The sequence below is a fragment of the Manis pentadactyla genome, chromosome 11 (assembly GCF_030020395.1).
Source record: "Manis pentadactyla isolate mManPen7 chromosome 11, mManPen7.hap1, whole genome shotgun sequence".
Lineage (NCBI taxonomy): Eukaryota > Metazoa > Chordata > Mammalia > Pholidota > Manidae > Manis > Manis pentadactyla.
Genome location: NC_080029.1, coordinates 37172468 through 37197365, shown reverse-complemented (window position 1 = coordinate 37197365; position 24898 = coordinate 37172468). Strand labels below are relative to the sequence as shown.

At 38.1% G+C, this 24898-nt stretch overlaps 1 protein-coding gene across 12 annotated transcripts in view; it reads left to right on the top strand.

The window, feature by feature from the left end:
* Nucleotides 1–24898, top strand: part of SYNE2 (spectrin repeat containing nuclear envelope protein 2) — a 319309-nt gene that overhangs the window by 65808 nt on the left and 228603 nt on the right. For 11 of the 12 annotated variants that reach the window (XM_036906082.2, XM_036906091.2, XM_057488386.1 and 8 more), the window contains exons 3-11: nt 4771–4832; nt 5788–5883; nt 5974–6051; nt 6138–6230; nt 10480–10661; nt 14191–14387; nt 15041–15141; nt 16832–16933; nt 23406–23543. In XM_036906082.2, coding sequence (XP_036761977.2) covers nt 4771–4832; nt 5788–5883; nt 5974–6051; nt 6138–6230; nt 10480–10661; nt 14191–14387; nt 15041–15141; nt 16832–16933; nt 23406–23543 — 1049 coding nt within the window. Of the gene's footprint in view, nt 1–4770; nt 4833–5787; nt 5884–5973; nt 6052–6137; nt 6231–10479; nt 10662–14190; nt 14388–15040; nt 15142–16831; nt 16934–23405; nt 23544–24898 lie in introns of those variants that run through there. The other variant, XM_057488388.1, reaches the window with a different exon arrangement.

The following is a 24898-nucleotide window of genomic DNA, read 5'->3' as shown; positions in this document are numbered from 1 at the left end:
TTTAAGCAAAGGGTCCTTGTTGTCTTTGAAGGGTTCTGATTTCTAGGATGAAGAGGTGTTCTCTAAGTTTGGACATTGTGTTGGTTAAAAGCCATGAAGTTCCCTTTCTAAATCCTCTGAAGATTCCATCTGTGCATGGTTGCTTTTGCCAACTGGTGGGCACTGGTGGGGGTTTGTCCTGCTGCTCCTTTTACTGCTTTTCCCCCCGTTTCCATTATATTTTATTAAATCAGAATAGGGATAATGTAAGGTTTTTATTGGAAAATTTTTTATTATTTTAAATGGAAGTTTATGTCCCAGTTAGGGGATAGCCATCAGCCCAGCCTCATTGGATGAGTTGCTCTGATTTGAACAGTCTGGTTAGAGCCCTGGTTTTGCTGTGCTTTTCTCTGCCTCGGACAGTTCATAGCCTTTAATTTGCTCAGTACCAAGATGCCTGTAGTCTAGCATCACATGGAAATGCAGTGATCCCTCATCTTTCTTGGATGTAGTTCAAAATAACTGAGGCTTCCGGGTGGACATGAAATAAGGAAACTCCTTAGGCACATAAGACTGTCTGCCCTGTGTCACGCGGGCGCTTCCTGCCATGGTTATTTAAGGAGTCCGCCTCCTCCTGCTCTAAAGCCCTGGAGTTTGCGCAGATGCTGGCTCCTGGACTTCGTAGAATTCCAGAGTGGTTTCTTTGTCACACTTTATTCATCACCCAGAAAGAAAAATGTCTCTTGGTCCCTTCAGGGTAGGAAGAGTCATCTTTATTTATTGATTTTTGTTCTGTTTTTTTATTTTAATTTTTGCTTTATTGTTACATGAATGGCTTGGCCCCTACCTGTTTTTACACGTGGCCTTGAGTAACATATATTCTGTGCATGTAACTTGATTCTGGAATCATAAAACTTGTTCTCTGGTTTTTCTTATTGAGGAACAGTATTATCCCTCAGTCCTTTTTTTGGTAAGAATGAATGTATTTAAAAATTACTCTTATCATCTATTGATATTATGGGGAAAAACAGTGAAAACCTGTCTTATAGATTCTAGAACATTTAATAACATTTTGAGTTACAGGATGAAGTTGTGGCCCTTTGTAATTCTTTCGCTGGGGGAAATTTTGTAAAGCAGAAGTAACTCCTGAAACCCTAAATGATCCAGTTGGTTTGTCAGAGCTCAGAGCTCAATGCCGTTCAGCTAACAATTATTGAGCACGCTGTGCTGTGTAAATCACTATAACGAATTTAGACTGATAGTACAGAAAAAATGAAATGGCTTAAAAAAGGAAGATACCCAGTGAGGCTAAGTCCATCTTTAGTCTCTAATCAGTCATGATTGTAAACACCCTAAAATTTCATTTACTCTGATTCTTTTCTTCAACCTAAACTCATCAGATTCAAATATTTTCGAGAACTCAAACTAGGTATCATGCCAATAATTTCAGTCTGTTACAACTGTGTTAGATAGAGGTTAATAAGGGGGAATGGGAAAGATGAAATGAAAGCAATATATTAGAAGGTAGAACAAACAATTAAAAAAAAAGTAAACACATATAGGTAGGTTTGACCTTTTCAATATAGTAAGTAAGATTATTATTATTATTCTTTCAGCAAATACTTATTTAGATCCTATTCTGGGCCAGGCTTCTGTGTGTGCCTGGTATATTATCACAGACAAAACGCCTTTGCCTGCATGGTACTCAGGTTCTATTGGGAGAAGAGCAAGGCATTAAATAATAAGTACACTACACATGTAACTTATGTAGAACGTTTAAAGGTGATAAGTGCTATAGAAAAAGAACAAACGAAGTGGGGGAAGCAGAATTGGGTGTGTTAAACAGGTTGGAAAGGATGGAACTTACAGATAAGGTGCCTTCTGAGCCAAGCTGAGGAAATTGGGCTGGCGGGGAAATCTGCAGTGAGAGCATTCCTGGAAGAAAGAGCAGCTAGTGCAAAAGCCCTAAGGTGGAAATATGTCTGGAGAGTTTGAGGAGACCAGGGAGGCCAGAGCAGTGGAATGAACAGGGGGACACTGGTTGGGAAGCAGATGTTGTTGACCTTGTAGCCACATGAGGAGTGAAGTGAGGAGCCCTCACAGCATTTTGAGCAAAGGAGTTTCTGGATCTGAGTTACGATTTTAGCAATACTACTCTGGCCTCTGTGAGGGGAGGTGTGTTTAGAGGGCAAAGCTGGAGGACAGGGACCTGGAGTGTTGGGGCCTGTTGGAGTGTTCCAGGTGGAGGTGACTTGGATCAGTGTGACCGTAGTGGAGGTGCTGAGGATGGCCATGTCCTGAATATGTTTTGAAGGTGGGCCTAAGGGGACTTTCTGAGGCATCGAATGTGAACTGTGAGGGGCAGAGGGAAGCCAACTTGTGATGCAGGAGGAAAACTGAGAGTGTCGGTGCTGCAAGCAGGAGAGAGGGAGTGACTGTATCGGATGCTACTGACTGGTCCAGAAAGATGAAGGCGAAGAATCAACTGTTGGTTGTAGTGAGAGCAGGGGTCACTGATGACCTTGATTTATGGTGACGTTGGCTAGAGAGCAGTTTCCGTGGATGGTGAGGGCCTGAATGGTGTGGATTCAGCTGAGAGAGGATGAGGAGAGGATCTGAAGACAGTATAGACAACTCTTTTTGAGGAGTTTTACCGGAATGGACAGCAGACAAATGAAGCGGTAGCTGATGGGAACTGGAGTCAAGAGAGGTTTGCTTTTGTTTTTGTTTTTAGATGGGTGAGTTAACAGTGTGCACCTATACCAGTGGGGATGATTCAAGAGAATGGGGGAAGATGCAGGAAAGGAGAAAAATGACTTTGAGTAGGGGAATCTGGTGAATGAATGAGTGGAGGGATCCACCTTAGGTCTGAGAAGACTAGTTCATCCTTGCTAACAGGCTGGAGGCAGCAGAATATTTTAAAAGATTGGTTAGATGAGGGGTGGCTGATTGCCTAAGTGTCCTGGGAAGCAGGGTGTCAGCTGAGAGTAAAGATGGGACAGGAGGTGTTGAAGGTTCAGTACAGATAAAGGAAGCATATGGGTGGGGGGGTAAGGGACAGTGAAAATCTGGCAGAATCAGTGGCTTGGAGTTCCCAGTGGAATCCAAGGATTGTTGAGATGCGGGCATTAGAGGGAATGAATGGAAGGGATGGGGGAGCAGTGGTGATGTTGACAGATGGGGATGCATGAAATCAAGATTGTGAGGAGCTGATAAGGTCCAGAAAGGACCATGACAGTGAGTGGCTGAGGCAGGGCAGAAGACAAGTTAAGGAGAAGAGTTGAAGAAATGGAGGATATGAATGTATCAATATTGAAATTGTGAAGAATTAGGAGTTTTTTGGAAAGAATGACAGTGGAGAAGGAACTAAAACCTTCAAGAAGTGATGAGGAATGACAGAGGTAAGTAGATGACTGTAGCGGTGGGGAGTCAGTGCTGGCACGTTTCAGGGATAAAGAGAGTGGGGAATGATCTGGAAGTAGCAGTGAGGGGCAAGGAGCCTGGGGTAGAAGGGCTGTAAGAGAAGCAAAGCCACCACTCGGGAGGGCTGCAGGGAGGGCCGAGTTCCCAGAGGCCGGCCGGGTGTCAGTTAGATCAGAGAGGCAAGCCTACCCAGAGGGGGTATTGGGCATGTAGGGGATTTTGGTGATCACCAATGGAAGGATCTCAGGAGTTAAGGAGTTAAGGAAAGTGAAAAGCATGGTGGTGTGCAGAGTCTTACTGAGGTTAGAGTGAGAGAGTGGAGAGGAACCTGAGAGTCTGGGGTGTGTGTGTGCATGTGTGAGTGCAGGGCATGTGTGTGTGAATGTGTTTACAGACACAAGCAGGGATACAGGCATAGTGAGATGAGAGCTGGTGACGTGGGGGGGACCAGGTTGTGAGTGCTGGGACAAATGGGTGTCTGGACTTACACCTGCGCTGGGGCTCGGACCTCTGGGGAAATGCAGGCTCAGTCCTCTGTGCAGGGCTGGCCCTGGGTCCCAGAGTTGAGGATGTCTGCTGAGGCGGAGGGGTAGAAGGCCGGGAGAGCATGCTGTGGATGTGGGGCCCATTCTTGCCCTGGGGAGGAAGACACACTCCAAGGGCTCAGGTCTTTTCCTTGACTCCTGCCTGGATAATAAGAGTAGAAGCTAGCACTCCTTAAGTGTTTACTATGCGCCAGAGTCTCTTCACTTTGAGTGAATCATGAACAGTCTCTCAAGGTGAGTGTTTATCATTTTATTCCATGAGGAAGCTGCTCAAGGTTACACAGCTACTCAATAGCAGAGGCAGATTCGAACCTAGGTCTCTCTACCTTTAATTGCAGCTCATTCACAATTAATTTAGTGGCAGTTAGCCTCCATGATAAATATTCATGAAAAATGTCAAGGCTAAACTACTGCTACTTTTTGAGCCTTTTAGAATGTCCTCCGATGTTCTGGGGTTTATCTTTAAGTGTGCGTGGCTTTGGCTTAGACTGCAAGTCCTTTTGGGCCAGGAAGTCTTCTCTCTTCTCACAGTTCTTATCCAGCACTGTCAGGGCCACATAGGGACTTAGTTCTTTGGTCATTAAAAAGTACTAAAAAGCATTGTCTCTTGTCAGCTAACCTGCAGCCATAAAAAATACCTCACAGTAAGATGCCATTTTCAAAGCACTTGGATGAACATATGAAATTCAGACTCAGTCATAGAAAGTTTGTAAGGTTGTGAAATACATGCACATACCCAGAGTGATAGACCTTGAAGCTTTGGTACATTCAGAAGATTTCTGAGGCTGCTCATCTTTTAACTGTTGTTGTCCTTTTTTAATAGCTGAACAGGAAGACACTCAGAAGAAAACATTCACCTACTGGGTAAACTCACAGTTGGCAAAGGTGAGGAAAACAAGAACAACTTCAGCTATAAATATATTTAAGTTACTCCTCCTACCTTCTCGGTTTGAGTCCCCAAAATGGCACTGGTGATGTGTGAAAGGTTGAAAGAATGTGCTGAATGCCACTTTGATCTTGTTTTGATACACTTGTTATTCTTTCCCAAGAAAAAGGACACTTTTGTTGAGGATATGGGAGACAGTGCTGTAAAAATATTTAAAGCAGCAATATCTCTTTCATCAGATGAAATAATAATAATAATGAGTCATAGGTATTGAATGTTATTTGTTAGACACTGTCCTAAACTCTTTAAATGCAATGATAAGTCATAAGTGACTTTACATCCTCGTGAGATAGTAGTATTCTTGTTTAAAGCACAAGGAAATGAAAGTACAGAGAAGTTATGAGACTTGCCCAAGGTCACACATCTTGTAAGTGATAGTGCTGGTGTACAAACAGGCATTCTGGACCCAGAGGCCTTGATGTTAATCACTGTGCCATCCTGCCTGTCAGTGATGCAAACTGCCTGAAATCACCTAGATAGAAAATGAATGAGCCTTTTCTCACAGGCCACCCAGCCCAAAGCTTGTCATTCTAAAAAGGGTGAATTCATAAACAGGTTACTCCAGAAATGTAATCTGCTCCCCAAATGGGTCACTACTGGCTGATTCGGACTGTTTTAATGTCATTTCTATGCACAAGTTTTAACCTCTCAGTGAAAGCTACAAGAATATTATGTTCCTGGGAGATTGCCAAGAGATGAATTAAGTTCATGACTTTTCTTGCTATGTTTTGATATGGAACTTTGTGTGTTCTCTATCAGTCTATTAATTAGGAAGAAAAGCACTACCAAATCTTAGCTATTGGGAAGACATGAAGCATACTTATGAGATTCTTAAAGGTATTATGTTTTGGATCAAAGTTTGAATGATTTTTTTTTGTGTGTGACTTTTTGCAGCACACCCCTCCATCAGTTATATCAGATCTATTCACAGATGTTAAAAAGGGGCATGTCCTTCTGGACCTGCTAGAAGTACTGTCAGGACAACAGTTGGTAAGATTTTTAAGAGACATTAAAAAACTTTTTGTTGATTAAAAAGAAAATCCTTATTTCTGAGTAACAAATTTTGCTTGAATTTCGTAGCCTCGAGATAAAGGATCTAATGCATTCCAATGTAGAATCAATATAGAACATGCCCTGACATTCCTAAAAAACCAATCAGTGAGTATGAATTTCTTTTGAAAATCCATGGGAGAGTTAATGCTATGAAATATTTTCTCCTTTTAACCTGAATACTTCTTTTACAGATCAAGCTAATAAATATTCATGTTACTGATATTATAGATGGAAACCCATCCATTATTCTTGGCCTAATTTGGACAATTATACTGCACTTTCATGTAAGTAGTTTGATGGCGTAAAGATTATTTCTATTCTAATTACTGCAGTATGAAATAAGTGTAATGCAGTTAAGTGTGACTTGATGCTAGATTCAGTTCTGATCTTCTTCCAGAAATAGGACACTCTGGAAATCTTGACAGGTAGAAAAATATAGCAGACTTTTTGCCATTTATGTTACTTTTCAAGTGACAGTCAAATGCTGAATTATCATGATATCCTGAATTATCCATGATATCAGCACCAGTCTGAATAGAACTTCCATGATCAGTTTTTGCTTACTGTTGTTTATTTACTCCAGCAAAGGAGAAAGTAGAAAGCTTCTGGAGTAAATTTTTGAAAACTAACCCAGTAAACTTTGTAAAATCTCCCTATCTGGGTGGAGCTTTGTCTAACATACTCCCAGATCTAGTTCTGTCCCAAGACTGACTCATACATTATTTCATGCCACATATATTTTTGAACACCTACTATGTGCTAGCTCTTGTGCTAGGACACCAAGAAAATAACAATGAATAAGACTGTTATAGTCTGGACTTCATGAAATTAATGATAAATATATTCTTTGAGGCCTGGGATTCTGAATTAGTATAGATTTTCTGCAGCAACTTTTCTCTGAAAAGTTGCATATTCTATATCTCATAGTTACTTTAAAAGTAACTTAACAATTATGTGGGAAGCAAAGGCCTATTTTAGAAATAACTTAGAGCACAATTTATATAAAATTTAAAACATATAAAACCAGACTACTATTTCTGGATTTGTAGTAATAGTAGAATAATATGCCTAAGGATGATGAAAGGTAAGTTTAGGTTTCTAGTTTTTTCCTCTGTGAAAGAAAGGAAATGGTACTGGAGAGGGAAAGACAGAAGGCTTAAACTGTATCTGTGTTTTATTTCTCTAATATGAACTAAATGTGATAAAATGTTAAAATTTGATCATTCACAGGCATTTATTATATTTTTTCTCCATACTTTCCAGGGTAGTTGAAATACAATGAAAAATTTCCATAGAGATAATAAAAAGAGAATAAAATCATTTATAATTCTACCACTCACAGACAACCACTAAATAATTTGGTATACAGTCTTTATGATATATGCAGCAGGAATGAATATATTTATATGTGTATATCTTAAACAAAATGGGGTCATTGCTATCCATACTGTTTTCAACCTGTCCAATGAACATATTTCTGAATTTATATATATTTTTTAATAGAAGCATTGTGTACTATTATAAAGTACTGTATTTCATTAATAGGCAGTAAGAATGCTCATAGTTTTTGTGACTGTAAGCAGTTCCAAAAAGACTACCCTTACACTAAAATGTTTACATTCAACTTTATTTCTGTGGACCAGATTCCTAGAAGTGGAACTGTTTGGCCATAAGTTTGCAAAGTTAAAGCTTTTGGGGGGTATGTTTTAATATTGTAAATTTTCATTGAAGTATAATACACATAGAGGAAAATGCACAAATTTTAAATGTAAATCTTGGTGAATTCTCTCATAAACCAAACACATCCATGTAGCCCCCACCTACTATAAAAATATAGAACATTGCTTGCATTCCAGGGTCCCCAGTTCCTTCTCTCAGTCCCTTCCTAAAGATAACCAACACTTCGACATCTATTATTGATTAGTTTAGCATCTTTAATTTCAAAGAAACAGAATTATAACTGAATTCACTTACATATACTGTGTACTATTTGTGTCTGACTTATTTTATTTAATATCATGTCTGTGAGATTCAGCCTGTGAAGGCATGTATCAGTGGGTCTTTTCATTGCTGTGTACAAACACGTCTTTGCATGAACATATTATTTACTAGAACTTATTTACTATTCTATTCTACATCTTGTTTGTTGCCAGCTTTTAGCAATTATCTATAAAGCTGGTAGGCATGTTCTTGTATATGCCCTTTAGTGGTACAAACCTTCATATCTGTTGTGTATACATCTAAGAATGGGATTTCTGGGTCACAGGGCATTTGATCTTCAGCTTTATTAGATAGTACCAACTAGTTTTTCAAATGGTGGCTCTGATTTACACTGTTACTAGAGTTTGAGAGCTCCTTGCTCCAATCCTTACTGATACCTGTCATTAAAATTTTTTTATTTTAGTTGTGCTGTTCTGTGTAATGATTTATAGAAGTTTTAAAATATATTCTGGGTACAAGTCCTTTGTCAGGTACATGTAAATTGCAAATATCTTCTCTGACTCTGCGGCTTGCCTTTCCAATCTTTTAGTGAACATTCATAATTTTAATGTAGTTCACATTTATCAGCTTCTTTTCTTCTGTAGCTAGTACTTTTTAAGTCTTTTAAAGAAATCTTTCTTTATGTCAACATCATGGAAATATGTATGCTTATATTATTTCTTTTTAATAGCTGTCCAATAGGACTTGCTGCAGTGATGGAAATGTTGTATAGCTGCACAGTACAAAACAGTAGCCCCTAGCCAACAGTGTCTATTGAATGTTTGAAATGTGGCTAGTATGACTGAGGCACTAAATTTTAAGTTTCGTTTAAATTTAAATTAACATAGCCAATGGCTAATGGCTGTCATATTGGACAGCACTGTTCTAAAAGCTGAATTGTTTTGCATTTTATGTTTTGATCTACTATGTTTTGTTTTTCAATAATGAATTGATTTTCTGAGTTATGTTGAAACAGTTAACATGTGTTTTTTTCTACATCCTATCCATTTGAGCCAACACCATTTATTGAACAGATAATTTTCCTACCATACTGAGTGTCACTCTCAACAATCAAGTCACCGTATACACAGAGCTCCTTGTCGGATTGTCTGTTCTGCTCATTATTTATCTGTGCACCAGTACTGTATTAATTTATGTAGCCACTTAGGAAGTCTTGATATGTGAAAGTGCAGGTTGTCCAACTTGTTCTTAAAGATACCTTGACTATTCTTAGTTTTTTGCATTTTCATATAAGTATTTTAAATTGAGATATAATTGACTTATACCATTGTGTAAGTTTAAGGAATGTGTTGATTTGATATCCATAGACATTTTACAAGTAGCTTGTTAATTTACCCACATACATGCACACCTGCAATCTGCTGGGATTTTAATGAGGATTGTGTTGAGAGTATTAAAACAACTTGGAAAAAGTTGATGTCTTTAAAATAGTACATCTTCCAATCTGTGAATATGTTATTTTTGTTATTATTCTGTTCAGGGTATTTTCTAATTTTCATTGTGATTTGTCATTTGACCCTGGGTTCTGTAACAATCTATTGCTTAATTTCCAAATATTTGGAGATTTTGTTTGTTATATCTTTGTTACTAGTTTCTAGTTTAATTTCTGTGTGGTCAGAGAACATAATCTGAATGATTGCAGTCCTTCAAAATTACTGAGGCTTGCTTTAATGGCTTAGCATGATCAATTCTAGTAAATATTCTACATACACTTAAAAAGAATGCTAATTCTGCCATTTTAGGTCCAATGGTGTATGTTGGCCAGATCAAGTTTGTTAATTGTGTCAGTCACATCTACTATTATTGTCTGGTGAACCTATCATTTGTTGAGAGAAGTGTATTAAATACTTCTGTTGTATTTATGGATTTATCTTTTAAAGTTTCTCATAGCTATTATATTGCCCTTAAAAAAATTTGGAACAATTTGTATGTTTACCAGTTTCTAATACTTTCACCATCACTGGATGTTATCTTTAAAAATGTTTTGCCCGTGTTATATATGAAAAAACTGTCCTCTTGCTGTATACATTTAGATTTCTTAAATGACTAATGAAGTTATTTTCATATTCTTGATGGCAATTTTTTTTTCTTTCTTGGGACTTACCTCTCATATATTTGACTATTTTTTTCCCTGCATGTATATTTGTTCCTTAATGGTTTATAATCAAGGATGCATCTTAATTCACCCAGTCTCTCTGAAGATGCTCCAGACTAGCTTAATTTAGATTGACAGGCTTTGAGCACCAGTAATGCATTCTGTATGCGGGTCCCTGTAGGGAACAAATAGATGTTTGCCTTCACTGTGGAACCCCATGCCCGAGTGAGGGTGAGGAGTGACCCAAGTCCACTGGAAGAATGCCAGAAGGAGTAGCCCCAAATTGTTCCTCAAGAATTTGTCTAGTGCTCTTTTCACCATGAGTAAACAGTCACTGTTCTATGATACTTTTTAGGTCTTGTTTTGGCTGAAGGCTTTTGCTCAGTACTGCTATCTTACGATTCCGTGCATGTTAACTGTTATTACGTCTTCCTTAGATCGAAGAACTTGCCCAGACTCTTTCTTGCAATTACAATCAGCCTTCCCCAGATGACGTGAGTGTGGTTGACTCGTCTCCTGCCACAAGTCCTCCAGCTAAGAAATGCTCCAAAGCCCAAGAAAGATGGCAGATGTCTGCAAAGAAGGCTCTTCTCTTGTGGGCTCAGGAGCAATGTGCCACGTAAGTAGCTGGTACAACAGAGGAGACCCACAGGGCAGCCATACCCACCAACACGACCTTACTGGCCTCTAGGTCCAAAAATCGGGCCAAGTGGGGCTAGCACCCACCTGAACATTCCCCTGTCATAAAAGAAAATATGCACTGCCCTCCTTGCTCACAGTGAATCTTCCAAATGTAAACGTCCAATAGCTCAGTCACTCTTTGTTTTGAAGGTCAGAAGGTAGTATCATCTGGTTGAGTTACCTCACCCAGTGTTTAGGTGGACTGTTACTGAGGGGAAATAAAGTGGTCTTCAGATATCCTTTTCTTGAGGCACAATTGCCCTATGCATCTGGAAGGTGGATTTAGATTCAAAAGGTTTACCATTATAGGTACTCTTTAAAAGTCAGGACCATGTCTTCATTGACTGTGTGTCGCCAGAACCGACATAATGTGAGTTCAGGGTAGGTGCTCCATAAAGTGCATTGAATGGATGCATGAACAAAGGAGTGAATAAATAACCAATGCATGCAACTATTTCTTGGAACTGTCGGTCACTGCACTGCAAGACCATAGCCCCATTGTTTAGAAATTCATAGCTCAATAAGGAAACAGAGACATCCGAAACAAAGCGGGGATGATGAAAGCAAGCAAGCTAGTGCTCATAAATTCTCTTTTACAAAGAAAAATGTGTTTTGCTCTTGGGAGACATTACCTTTTCATCCAACTGCTAGAATGGAATTCAGGTAAAATAAGGAACTAGGATGTGAAAAAACTCACTGCAAGAGGAGCTGTCAAGTTCAAAAGGCGTTCCCTGTCACATCATAGCATCATCTGCATACATAGAGACGTAAATATGTCACTAAGCCCTCTTAAGTGTCAGGCTTCTGAGTAACTCTCCTCAAGAAAGCCCTTCTCAGATGGTAACTGCCGCGTTCATCTTCACCATTTTTAGTTGTCATTCATTCTGTATTCTCTGAGGGTCCCAACATACATGGCTTACGGGTTTTAAGTATGTTAAATGAAGTTTTTCTGGAGTCTCTTAGACACAGTTGTACTTCAGTATTCTAAATTTGTAAAATCCAAAATACAGCATGTGTGAGAAGCATTATTATATCATATTCAGATTTGTTTAATTTATCCATAAATAAGCTTCAAACCCTTTCAGAATCCATGCATTTCATCCCAGTTCTAAAGTAACTCATCAGTTTATTTTAGTTTTGGCCATCACTGGTGGTATTATTAGGTAACTTTTATTTCAATATTCTGTGATCTCAGGGACTCATCAGATGTAAGATGACGTTGTAAGAAATATGTCATATTTTCTTCTTTCTGAAGGAGATGCATTGGCCCCCACGCTGGCCTCTTAGTGACTCTGTCTGTCGGTCCCTCTGCAGGCGGGGCTGCAGCATGCTCTTGCTGTTGTTGTCTTCGCTCCTCACGCAGAGCTGCCCTCACAGGCTGGTGATGCAGTGCAGTGCAGGGGTGGGCTCTGGGCTGGCTCTGGTCCCCCCTCACTGTGGAGGTGGTCCGGCCCCGCCCCCAGCCGCAGGCCTCGCTCCCTTTGCGGGCAGGCTAACTGGTCTCCAAGCACACACTCTGAAGCCGGAGTCCTGGTGTGCGTCCTGGCTCTCAGCACTTCTGCCTGGTGGCCTGATGTCCTTCATCTCTTTGTGTTAGTTTCCTCGATCATACAATTTGGACAACACTTAACGCTTACTTGACAGGGCTATTATGTGTTTTATAAGAACTATTTTTTTTGAGTATTTGAAACAGCTTCTAGACACAGTAGGCACCACATAAATATTTGTTAAACAAGGTAAAAGTCAGTAAGTACACTGCAGTTTATGATAGAGTATAGGCTTTTTTCCCCTAAGGAAGCCAGGAAAGCCTAGGTTGTTTGAAGCAGACTATTTCTCAAGTAGCTTTTATCATTTGATTCATACCTTAAATTAGCCCATTGAATTTCCTTGGTGTTTTTTATGGGATATTAAAGGAAACTCTACTTCTGGAGTATTTCCCACACTTTGTAGGCAACTATAGTCTTTTATATCTTTACCAATCTGTCAAATACGGAACAGTGCTTAATTGAGTGACTTGAAATATATATGTTAAGCACCTTCATATGCCAGGTTCTGTTTGAGGAATGAATCGACTGTGATGGACAAGACAGGCAAGGCCTCCGCTCTCAAGCAGATGAATAACTATGATAATTACAATTGGCAGTTAGGTTAGGAGGGACTTAATGACTGAGGATGCCCAGGGTAGGGAGAGGGTCGCCTTTCTCTTAGGTGGTCATGCAGCACCTTTCTGAGGAGGGGACCTCTGAGAGCTGAAGGAGTAGGCCTCCAGTACGTGAAGTTCTGGGAGAAAGAGCATGCAAGCAGGATTAAAAGGAACATGGCTGTTGAGAAACAGATAGGAGGCCAGTGTGGCTGCAGCATTGTAAGAGGGGAAAGAAGGTGGGAGAGGTAGGCAGGGTCCAAATCATGTAAGGCCTTGTTGGCCAAAGTGAGGGATGTTATTCTAGGTAGAGTTACAAGCTTTGAGTGTTTTTTTTTCTCCAAATACAATGTTTTTATTGTGGTAAAATATATATATAACAGAAATTTACCATTTTAACCATTTTTGAGGTATAGTTAAATGGCATTAAGTACTTTTACACTGTTGGGCAACCATCACCACTGTCCATCTTCAGAACTCTTATCATCTTTCAAAATTGAAACTCTGTACCTGCTGAACTACTCCCTATTCCCTCTTTTCCCAGCCACTGGCAGCCACCATTCTACTTTTTTATGAATTTCATTAGTCTGCGTTCCTTAAATGAGTGGAATCATATAACATTTGTCCTTTTGTGACTGGCTTATTTGACTCAGCATAATATCTTCAAGGTTCATTCATGTTATACCAAGTGTCAGATTGTCCTTCCTTTTTATGGCTGAATAATATTTCATTGCAGGTATGCACATTTTGCTTATCCGTTTATTGGTGATGATCAGTTTTAAGCAGAGGAGTGAAAAGGTCTATCTGTCCAGTGAGCTAAAGGCCATCGATTTGGGCAAATATATCATGTAATTTGTTCCAATGAGAAAGAAAATTGTTTCCTTTATATAGTGAAAGGAACTTAACTGTAGGTAGAGGTCTAAAGTCTGCCTTGAGCCAACAGATTGTTGAATAAAGAGCATTACACTTGACTGAGTATCACTGTCACTTGGAAGGCTTATAAAACACAGATTTCAGGCCCACCTCCAGAATATGATTCAGTAGGTGTGGGGTAGGGCCTGAGAATTTGCATTTTTAGCACTTGCAGCCCAGGTGATGCTGGTACTGATGGACCAGGGACCACACTTGGAGAACCACATACTGTGGTATCATGAACCTCATCAAACTTGGCAGTTTGACTACAAAATTAAAATAAAATGTTTTCCTAGAATGATTCATCTGACTTACTTGATTCACCAAAATTTGTTTTAATTGCTGTTGAATATAGTGAGGTGTTTGATATATTCTGTTAAGTAGTATTCATCACATTTTTGTCCTTTTGTGATAGGTATGGGTCTGTTAGTGTGACAGATTTTAAGTCAAGCTGGAGAAATGGGATGGCTTTTCTGGCTGTCATTCATGCCTTGAGACCAGGCCTAATTGACATGAAGAGTGTAAAGCATAGATCCAACAAAGAGAATCTGAAAGAGGCTTTCAGAATTGCAGAAGAAGAACTAAAAATCCCTAAATTGCTGGAACCAGAAGGTAAAGAAGCTTCTTGCTTTTCAAAATAATGTCCAGTGTGAAGTTGGTTTGAAAATAATATCCATATATAACAGCATTATATTTTAGGCTGGGGAGTTTAACTTAAACTCAATAATTTCATGAAATTAAGAATTCCTACCTGTTAACCTCAGTGATTGTAGGTATGACATCACAGCTGAAAGCAAACAATGTTGCTATTAGGAATAATTTGAGCCTTTGTCTTAATTCTCTTATTTTGTGTTCTATATTGTATTCCCTTGATTCTATTTGGTTCTAAAATCTCTCCAGGAAGGTGTTTTTTGAGTTTTTTATATACCTCCCTTTCCACCCCCTCCTCCTAGGTAAAGCTGAACCTGTATGAGGACAGAAACTGCTTTCCTAGCTTTTTTCATGTGTGGATGGGGCACCTTTGCCATTGATTGTGTGTAGTAGAAATGGAGGCTGTGCATGTACTGCTGCGTGGATTCAGCCCAGCTCTGTTTAACTCTAGATCTAAGCTCTTGGCCACTGTACAGTCTTGGAGCAAGAGCGAGTGACCAAAGATTGCACGGCTTCTCATCTCCTTTGGTTCATTTCAAGACTGTCTTATGGGATAGGCTATTCTTGTGTATTAATTACAGTAAATCACATCTATAGCTACTTATATCTTACAGATGTGGATGTTGTTAATCCTGATGAAAAGTCGATCATGACCTATGTGGCACAGTTTCTAAAGTATTCAAAGGACACATCTGGAACTCGAGATGAAGCTCAGGTATGCCATTACAAGTAAAAAACAAACCCACTTTTGTTGTATCCTACTAATGGTTTAGTTTTCTTAAATTGAACTATAATTTGCATACAGAATTTAAATGTACAGTTTTGTGAGTTTTGACAGATGCACACACCTGTGTAAACCATACTGCAGTCATGAGGTTACCCAGAATGTTCCATTGTGCCTTTCCTTTTTGTACTTCCTACTCCAGATGACCAGGATTCCAATTTGTTTACTGTAGTTTAGTTTTGCCTCTTCTTTTTAAGTTAAAAAAAAGTGGTAATTTATTAAACTTTGCTGAATTGTCTCAAACAATTTTTAGTTTAGCAGGCTCTTAAAAAATTCTAAAGCTATCAAATTTTTGTCTATTTAAATTTTAACTTCAGTTTTATTGAGGTACAATTCAGATACCATAAAGTTAAACCATTCAAAATCTACAATTCAGTGGTGTTTAGTATATTTACATAGTTGTGCAGCCATCACCACAGACTAATTTTAGCCTGTTCCCATTTTACCTGTTTTTTTAGCTTTATATAAATGGAACCATAATTCATAAAAAATGGAAGCATTATATTCTACTCTTAGTCCTTGTCTGTTGAGACACTCTTGAATTACCATCGGATTGCCATTTGATTATTCAGTTTTTTCCTTTGACTTTGAGTCAATTATACAAAATATTGTGGGTGGAAATTTCATAAAAATCTCTGAGCTGAAAATAAATGCTTATTCTGCTTCTATGAAGATGAATGAATGCTATAAATTTAGTAAAAGGTTTCCTGAATATTATTTTAAAAGTTATTTAAACTCTTCCTGGGACATGTTTATATGCATTCATATTATCGCATCTTACTTAACAAATTTAGGCATATGTTTTTCACTGTTTGAGGCACCAAGCCAGCTTGTAGCTGCCTCTGGAAGAGAGACTCAAGCTGAGACTAAGGCTTATAGTTCAGCTCACTTATTTCTGACCTGCTGAAGAGCTAGTCTTGTCTAATTAATTTTCATATTAAAAAATAAAATAAAAAACTCAACTGACCATGAAACTGGATGTAAAAACACATAGAAAACACTCTTGCTTAGTAGAAAAAAAGCAAATGAAGGTTAAGGGAAAATGGAACTAGGATGTAACTTATCTTGCTTTATCTTCCTGCAGTAAAACTTGCTTCTAACTGTAGGCAAAAAACTATCTGAGAAAAAAAGTAATTGTTGTGCACTCCCACATAGAATAACCCAAGCTTTTAGCAGTGTTATTTTGGGGATCTTTAAAATGTTCAAGGTATTTTTGATGTCAGCGTATTTGGAGGAGATGACATCTCTTGAATTAATCCATGTTTAGATTTATTGGAAAGCAGTATTCTGAAATGTCAACTATAAATGCATAATTTAGAATGATGTTCTGTAAGACTGAGGAATAATGGAAATGGAAGAAAACAAAAAAAAATCCGGGGCTGGCTTCCCCTGTGTCTTTAGCACATTATACTCAGTCCATTTTAAAATCTAAGGTGTTATGTGAACAAGCAAAATTCCTCTTTGGCACAGTGAGTCATTGGTGTGTAACAACTGCATTACTTCACTGGTGTTTGAAGTTGTTAATTTTATTGTTAAAAAAAATTGCCACATCTATTTAGGATAGTTTTAAATATGAGTTAACAGGTAGGAATTCTTAAATATGAGTGTGTGTGAATTACAGGGAAAGGTGAAAGATGCTATGGACTGGTTAACTCTACAAGAGAGAAAACTACAGAAAATGCTGAAGGATTCAGAAAATGCAACCTACTATAAAAACTATGAAGTAAGTATAACTTTAAATAACAGTTTATTTATAGTTTACTCTTAGGGAAGAGTAAGATGTTTTAAAAAGAAATCTTTCAGAGTTAATTATTTAAATACTAAGTTAACTCCAGGTTTCAGTGCTGAGTTGTAGGACAGTGCTTCTGACATTTCAGTGTACATGTGAATCACTTGGGGAACCTTGTTAAACTGCAGATTCTAACTCAGTAGTTCTGGGGTGAGGCCTCAGGTTCTGCATTTCTAGCGAGCTCCCACGTGATGCTGATGCTGGAGGTGTCGGAGTGGAGAATGGCAAACTACAGTCTGTGGGCTCCACCGCCTGCTCTAGTAAATACAGTGCTGTTGGACTAGAGCCATGGCCATTAAAGTATTGTTTCTGACTGCTTTCACACTGTAATGCCGGTTGAATAGTTGCAGCAGGGATCATATGGCCCACAAAGCCTGACATATTTACTATCTTTCCTCCTATAGTACAAGTTTTGCAGTCCCTGGTCTAGAGCAGAACAGGTTTTTCAGAATGAAAATTGAATGAAAAAAAAAGATCAGGAAATGAGGAATGAAGTCCTCCCAGATTTACAGCAATACAGGGCCTCAACCAGGGGGTCCTGTGGGTCCTGTCGTTGCCGCCACTTTTGAACATTTGCTGGGTATCAGACATCTAGTTGGCAAGCACTTTACATGTTACAACCTCTTGCTGAAGGCATAATTTAGAATAATGTTCTAAATAATGTTGCTGAGTATGGTACTGTTTTCCACTTTAACAGACAAAGGCAACAAGACTTAGAGGAACTGGGTGATTTATCTAAGGTTGCATAGCTCCTGAAAGGTAGAGATGAGATTGGCCTGAAGTCTAGCTTCTAAGCCCTACCCGTCTCTACGTCCTGTTGCTTCCCCAGCATAAGCGGTCATTCCTTGTACCATCTTGAAAGAGACCAGCAGGAGCCAAAGTGAAGGTTCCACAGTCCTGTCTCTTAGTAGCCTCTGTCTGTGCAACTCTGTGCTCCCCACCAGTTCTTCCTGAACAAGGTAGCGATAGTCTCATGTGCCTACACAGCACTTGCCACCTCTAGGCCTCCGTTTGCTGACCTGTTAGGTGAAGGAGCTGGATGAATCCTTTATTTTGTATTATTTCTAACACAATTGGAAATTCAGAGCATGTGTGACTTGCTGGCCACACCATCCTTTTTTGTTTGGAGCCATCGGAGAAGGAAGGGTTCAGACGTTCTCATCTTCCTCCCGTCTGAACTGCACAGGCTTCTTGTGCTTTTACCCTCTCCACTCTGGCGTGGTATGTTTTTCATAGACAAGATGCTCAGCATGCCCTGGAAAGCCTTGCTCTCACATATGTCTTTGAGTTAGTAATGCACTGCAGAGTCAGGTCTCTTAAATAAAAGCCTTCAAAATAACTAAGGATATTTTAAATAATATTTATGGACTTGATTACTTTCAAACACCAGTATTTCACACAAATAGGAACAAAGAAAAGCTTTATTTATTAAATTTTTGAGAGTAGAGACCAAGTATTTTCTAAAGACTGTGTAAAATGACTTGGGGTGGAATAGCTGTCACCAGAGGTAATAAAACCACAGTAAAGAAAGCAGAAGAGCTAATTACTAAGCAAATGCAAAATTAAATTAACTATCCCCAAAGTCAATCAAGTGATAGACAGAAAATACAGAATATGATACCTAATATATAAAGAATAGAGGAGGAAGAAAAAGGAGGAGAAAAAGAAAAGAACCTTTAAATTGTGTTTGTAACAGCATACCAAGTGAGTTAAGTTAGACTCTTATATAGTAAGGAAATTAACCTTGAACCTTTGGTAACCACGAATCTAAAGCCTGCAATGGCAATAAGTACATACCTATCAATAATCACCCTAAATGTAAATGGACTGAATGCACCAATCAAAAGACATAGAATAATAGAATGGATAAAAAAGCAAGACCCATCTATATGCTGCTTAGAAGAGACCCACCACAAACCCAAAGACATGCAAAGACTAAAAGTCAAGGGATGGAAAAAGATATTTCATGCAAACAACAGGGAGAAAAAAGCAGGTGCTGCAGTACTAGTATCAGACAAAATAGACTTCAAAACAAAGAAAGTAACAAGAGATAAAGAAGGACACTACATAATGATAAAGGGCTCAGTCCAACAAGAGGATATAACCATTCTAAATATATATGCACCCAACACAGGAGCACCAGCGTATATGAAACAAATACTAACAGAATTAAAGGAGGAAATAGAATGCAATGCATTCATTTTAGGAAAAGACTTCAACACACCATTCACTCCAAAGGACAGATCCACCAGACAGAAAATAAGTAAGGCCACAGAGGCACTGAACAACACACTAGAACAGATGGACCTAATAGACATCTATAGAACTCTACATCCAAAAGCAACAGGATATACATTCTTCTCAAGTGCACATGGAACATTCTCCAGAATAGACCACATACTAGGCCACAAAAAGAGCCTCAGTAAATTCAAAAAGACTGAAATTCTACCAACCAACTTTTCAGACCACAAAGGTATAAAACTAGAACTAAATTGTACAAAGAAAGCAAAAAGGCCCACAAACACATGGAGGCTTAACAACATGCTCCTAAATAATCAATGGATCAATGACCAAATTAAAATAGAGATCAAGCAATATATGGAAACAAATGACAACAACAACACAAAGCCCCAACTTCTGTAGGACGCAGCAAAAGCAGTCTTAAGAGGAAAGTATATAGCAATCCAGGCATATTTAAAGAAGGAAGAACAAACCCAAATGAATAGTCTAACGTCACAATTATCGAAATTGGGAAAAGAAGAACAAATGATGCCTGAAGTCAGCAGATGGAGGGACATAGTAAAGATCAAAGAAGAAATAAATAAAATTGAGAGGAATAAAACAATAGAAAAAAATAAATGAAACCAAGAAAATAAACAAAATAGATAAGCCTCTTGCCAGACTTATTAAGAGAAAAAGAGAATCAACACACATCAACAGAATCAGAAACGAGAAAGGAAACATCACGACAGACCCCACAGAAATACAAAGAATTCTTAGAGACTACTATGAAAACCTATATGCTAAGAAGCTGGAAAACCTAGAAGAAATGGACAACTTCCTAGAAAAATACAACCTTCCAAGACTGACCAAGGAAGAAACACAAAATCTAAACAAACCAATTACCAGCAAAGAAATTGAAGCAATAATCAAAAAACTACCCAAGAACAAAACCCCCGGGCCAGATGGATTTACCTCGGAATTTTATCAGACATACAGAGAAGATATAATACCCATTCTCCTTAAAGTTTTCCAAAAACTAAAAGAGGAGGGAATACTCCAAAACCCATTCTATGAAGCCAACATCACCCTAATACCAAAAGCAGGCAAAGACCCCGCCAAAAAAGTTACAGACCAATATCCCTGATGAATGTAGATGCAAAAATACTCAATAAAATATTAGCAAACCGAATTCAAAACTATATCAAAAGGATCATACACCACAACCAAGTGGTATTCATCCCAGGGATGCAAGGATGGTACAACATTCGAAAATCCATTAACATCATCCACCACATCAACAAAAAGAAGGACAGAAACCACATGGTCATCTCCATAGATGCTGAAAAAGCATTTGACAAAATTCAACATCCATTCATGATAAAAACTCTCAACAAAATGGGTATAGAGGGCAAGTACCCCAACGTAATAAAGGCCATATATGATAAACCCACAGCCAACATCATACTGAACAGTGAGAAGTTGAAAGCTTTTCCTCTGAGATTGGGAACAAGACAGGGATGCCCACTCTCCCCACTGTTATTCAACATAGTACTGGAGGTCCTAGCCACGGCAATCAGACAAAACAAAGAAATACAAGGAATCCAAATTAGTAAAGAAGAAGTCAAACTGTCACTATTTGCAGATGACATGATATTGTACATAAAAAACCCTAAAGACTCCACTCCAAAACTACTAGAACTGATATCGGAATACAGCAAAGTTGCAGGATACAAAATTAACACACAGAAATCTGTGGCTTTCCTATACACTAACAATGAACTAATACAAAGAGAAATCAGGAAAACAATTCCATTCACAATTGCATCAAAAAGAATAAAATATCTAGGAATAAGCCTAACCAAGGAAGTGAAAGACCTATACCCTGAAAACTATAAGACACTCTTAAGAGAAATTAAAGAGGACACTAACAAATGGAAACTCATCCCATGCTCCTGGCTAGGAAGAATTAGTATCATCAAAATGGCCATCCTGCCCAAAGCAATATACAGATTCGATGCAATCCCTATCAAATTACCAACAGCATTCTTCAATGAACTGGAACAAATAGTTCAAAAATTCATATGGAAACACCAAAGACCCCGAATAGCCAAAGCAATCCTGGGAAGAAAGAATATAGTGGGGGGGATCTCGCTCCCCAACTTCAAGCTCTACTACAAAGCCACAGTAATCAAGATAGTTTTGTACTGGCACAAGAACAGAGCCACTGGTCAGTGGAACAGAATAGAGACTCCAGACATTAACCCAAACATATATGGTCAATTAATATATGAGAAAGGAGCCATGGACATACAATGGGGAAATGACAGTCTGTTCAACAGATGGTGCTGGCAAAACTGGACAGCTACATGTAGGAGAATGAAACTGGACCATTGTCTAACCCCATATACAAAAGTAAATTCGAGTGGATCAAAGACCTGAATGTAAGTCATGAAACCATAAAACTCTTAGAAAAAAACATAGGCAAAAATCTCTTGGACATTAACATGAGCGACTTCTTCATGAACGTATCTCCCCAGGCAAGGGAAAGAAAAGCAAAAATGAACACTTGGGACTATATCAAGCTGAAAAGCTGTACAGCAAAGGATACCATCAATAGAACAAAAAGGTACCCTACAATATGGGAGAATATATTCATAAATGACAGATCCAATAAAAGATTAACATCCAAAATATATAAAGAGCTCACACACCTCAACAAACAAAAAGCAAATAATCCAATTAAAAAATGAGCAGAGGAGCTTAACAGACAGTTCTCCAAAGAAGAAATTCAGATGGCCAACAGACACATGAAAAGATGCTCCACATCGCTTGTTATCAGAGAAATGCAAATTAAAACCACAATGAGATATCACCTCACACCAATAAGGATCGCCACCATCCAAAAGACAGACAACAACAAATGTTGGCAAGGTTGTGGAGAAAGGGGAACCCTCCTATACTGCCTGTGGGAATGTGGGAATGTAAATTAGTTCAACCATTGTGGAAAGCAGTATGGAGGTTCCTCAAAAAGCTCAAAATAGACATTCCATTTGACCCAGGAATTCCACTTCTATGAATTTTCCCTAAGAATGCAGCACTCCAGTTTGAAAAAGACATATGCACCCCTGTTTATCGCAGCACTATTTACAATAGCCAAGAAATGGAAGCAACCTAAGTGTCCATCAGTAGATGAATGGATAAAGAAGATGTGGTACATACACACAATGGAATATTATTCATCCATAAGAAGAAAACAAATCCTACCATTTGCAACAGCATGGATGGAGCTAGAGGGTATTATGCTCAGTGAAAGAAGCCAGGCGGAGAAAGACAAGTACCAAATGATTTCACTCATATGTGGAGTATAAGAACAAAGAAAAACTGAAGGAACAAAACAGCAGCAGAACCAAAGAATGGACTAACAGTTACCAAAGGGAAAGGGACTGGGAAGGGTGGGTGGGAAGGGAGGGATAAGGGTGGGGAAAAAGAAAGGGGGCCTTACGATTAACATGTATAATGTGGGGCGGAGTGCACTGGGAGGGCTGTGCAACAGAGACTATGAGTAGTGATTCTATAGCATCTTATTATGCTGATGGACAGTGACTGCAATGGGGTTTGTGGGGGGGACTTGGTGAAGGGGGGAGTCAAGTAAACATAATGTTCTTCATGTAATTTTAGATTAATGATAACAAAATGAATTTTAAAAATTATGAATAAAAAAAATTTTTTTTGATGACTTGGAAGGCATTGGCTCAAGTTCAGTTAATCGTAGGCACTTCAAAAACTATTTATACCTGATGATTGCTGTCATATAATTCTCACTTCTATTCCTTATTTTGATGTGAACACATATTTGGGGAGGCCAGGCAAACTCTTATATTCCATTTGGCATCATGATTTGTCTTCTAGGGCTGAGTGACCTTGTCACTCCATTCCGAGAGAAATCCAACAATACTTACATGAAAATACAAGCCGTGACCTGTGTCATTATGAGGGCACCCAAATTATCAGGGTATACTGTAGAACGATACCAGATCGATAAAAGGATCCTGAATTCAGGAATTTTACCTTTATCTAAGTAAAAGTTTAAATATAACCTACAGCTATAGACCTTAAAATAGTGGATTACATTTTACAAGCTGATTTAACTATTTCAGTCTTTAAAATATTTTTCTGATTGTAGAGCCTACTGTCCTTTTTGGAGTCATTCAGTGAAGAAAGAAAACCTTTTTTGGACATCCTGTTGATAAAAAGGAATCTGGATGAGCTGAATGAAGATCAGTTACAGTTGAGAGAAGTCTGGGATGGCCTCAACAGCCAGGTTATTGTGTTATGTTGATTAGAAGAAATCTTTCATGGGGCAGCTTTGTTTGTTGCATGAGCACTTTAGATTGCAGAAGGAATTCTGTAAAGTACAGAGTAGATGCTTCATCAACAGTAGACACCAGGCCATGGTGTATATTGGTGTACATACAATTTGCACTTGAAAGGTGCATGTATTCTGTAGTTATTGGATGTAGTATCTATAAATAACAATTAAGACAAGGCCGTTTTTGTCCAGTTGATCTACCAATTGCTGAGAGAGTGCTATTAATATCTGTATAATCTCTAATTCTGTCAAATTTTGCTTTGTGTATTTTAAAACTCTGTTGTTAGGTGTTTACATTTATCATTGTTATTATGTCTTCCTGATGAATTGACAGTTTTACCATTATGAAATCTTCCTGTTCATCTCTGGTAATTTTTCTTGATATCTGCTCAATCTGATATCAGTATGATTATCCCAGTCTTCTTATGCTGACTGTTTTTAGGGCACATCTTTTTCCTTCATTTACTTTCAACCTATTTGAGTTATTATGTTTAAATGGCATGTCTTACAGGCAGCATATAGTAGGATCTTGCTTTCTTAATCATTGACAATTTCTGCCTTTTAATTAGAGTACTTTGTCAGTTAATATTTAATGTAATTATCAATATGGCTCAGTTCAGGTATACCAATTCATTTTTTTTTTCTGTTTTTCCTTCTGCTTTTTTGTATCTTTATTCTTTCTTTTCCTGCTTTGTATTAGATTATTTTAGTATTTTGAGAATTACATTTAATCTGTTGGCTCTTGGCTCTGCCTCTTTCTATCTTATATTTAGTGGGATTACAATACACATTCTAAAATTTTTAGTCTCCTTAGAGTTATAAAACTTCTAAGTTATTGTACAATTTCTTACATTGTAGTAATCTTGCAATCAGATTGATTCATTTATCTTTCATTCTTTATATTATAGTTGCTTTATATTAAAAAAGTATAAAATAAACATATAAAGTCCCCAAGACCATGTTATAAATTTTTGCTCAAAACAGTCATATATTTTAAAGAAATGAAGGGGAAAAATTAGTCTTTTATATTTATCTATTTATTTGCCATTTCCAATGTTCTTCATTCCTTTCTGGAGATTTGAGTTTCTGTCTGAACTCATTTGCCGTCAACCAGAAGAACTTCCTTTAACTTATTTTGTAATATAGATCTGTGGGTAACACGGTGTCTTAGTATAATTTGACCTCTTAGTGCCTTTATTGTTTTAATATCTTTATTGTGGTATAATGTACATACCATGTAGTTCACTCACTTCAAATGGATAACAAAATGATTTTTAGTGAACTGACAGAGTTGTAACAGAGATTGT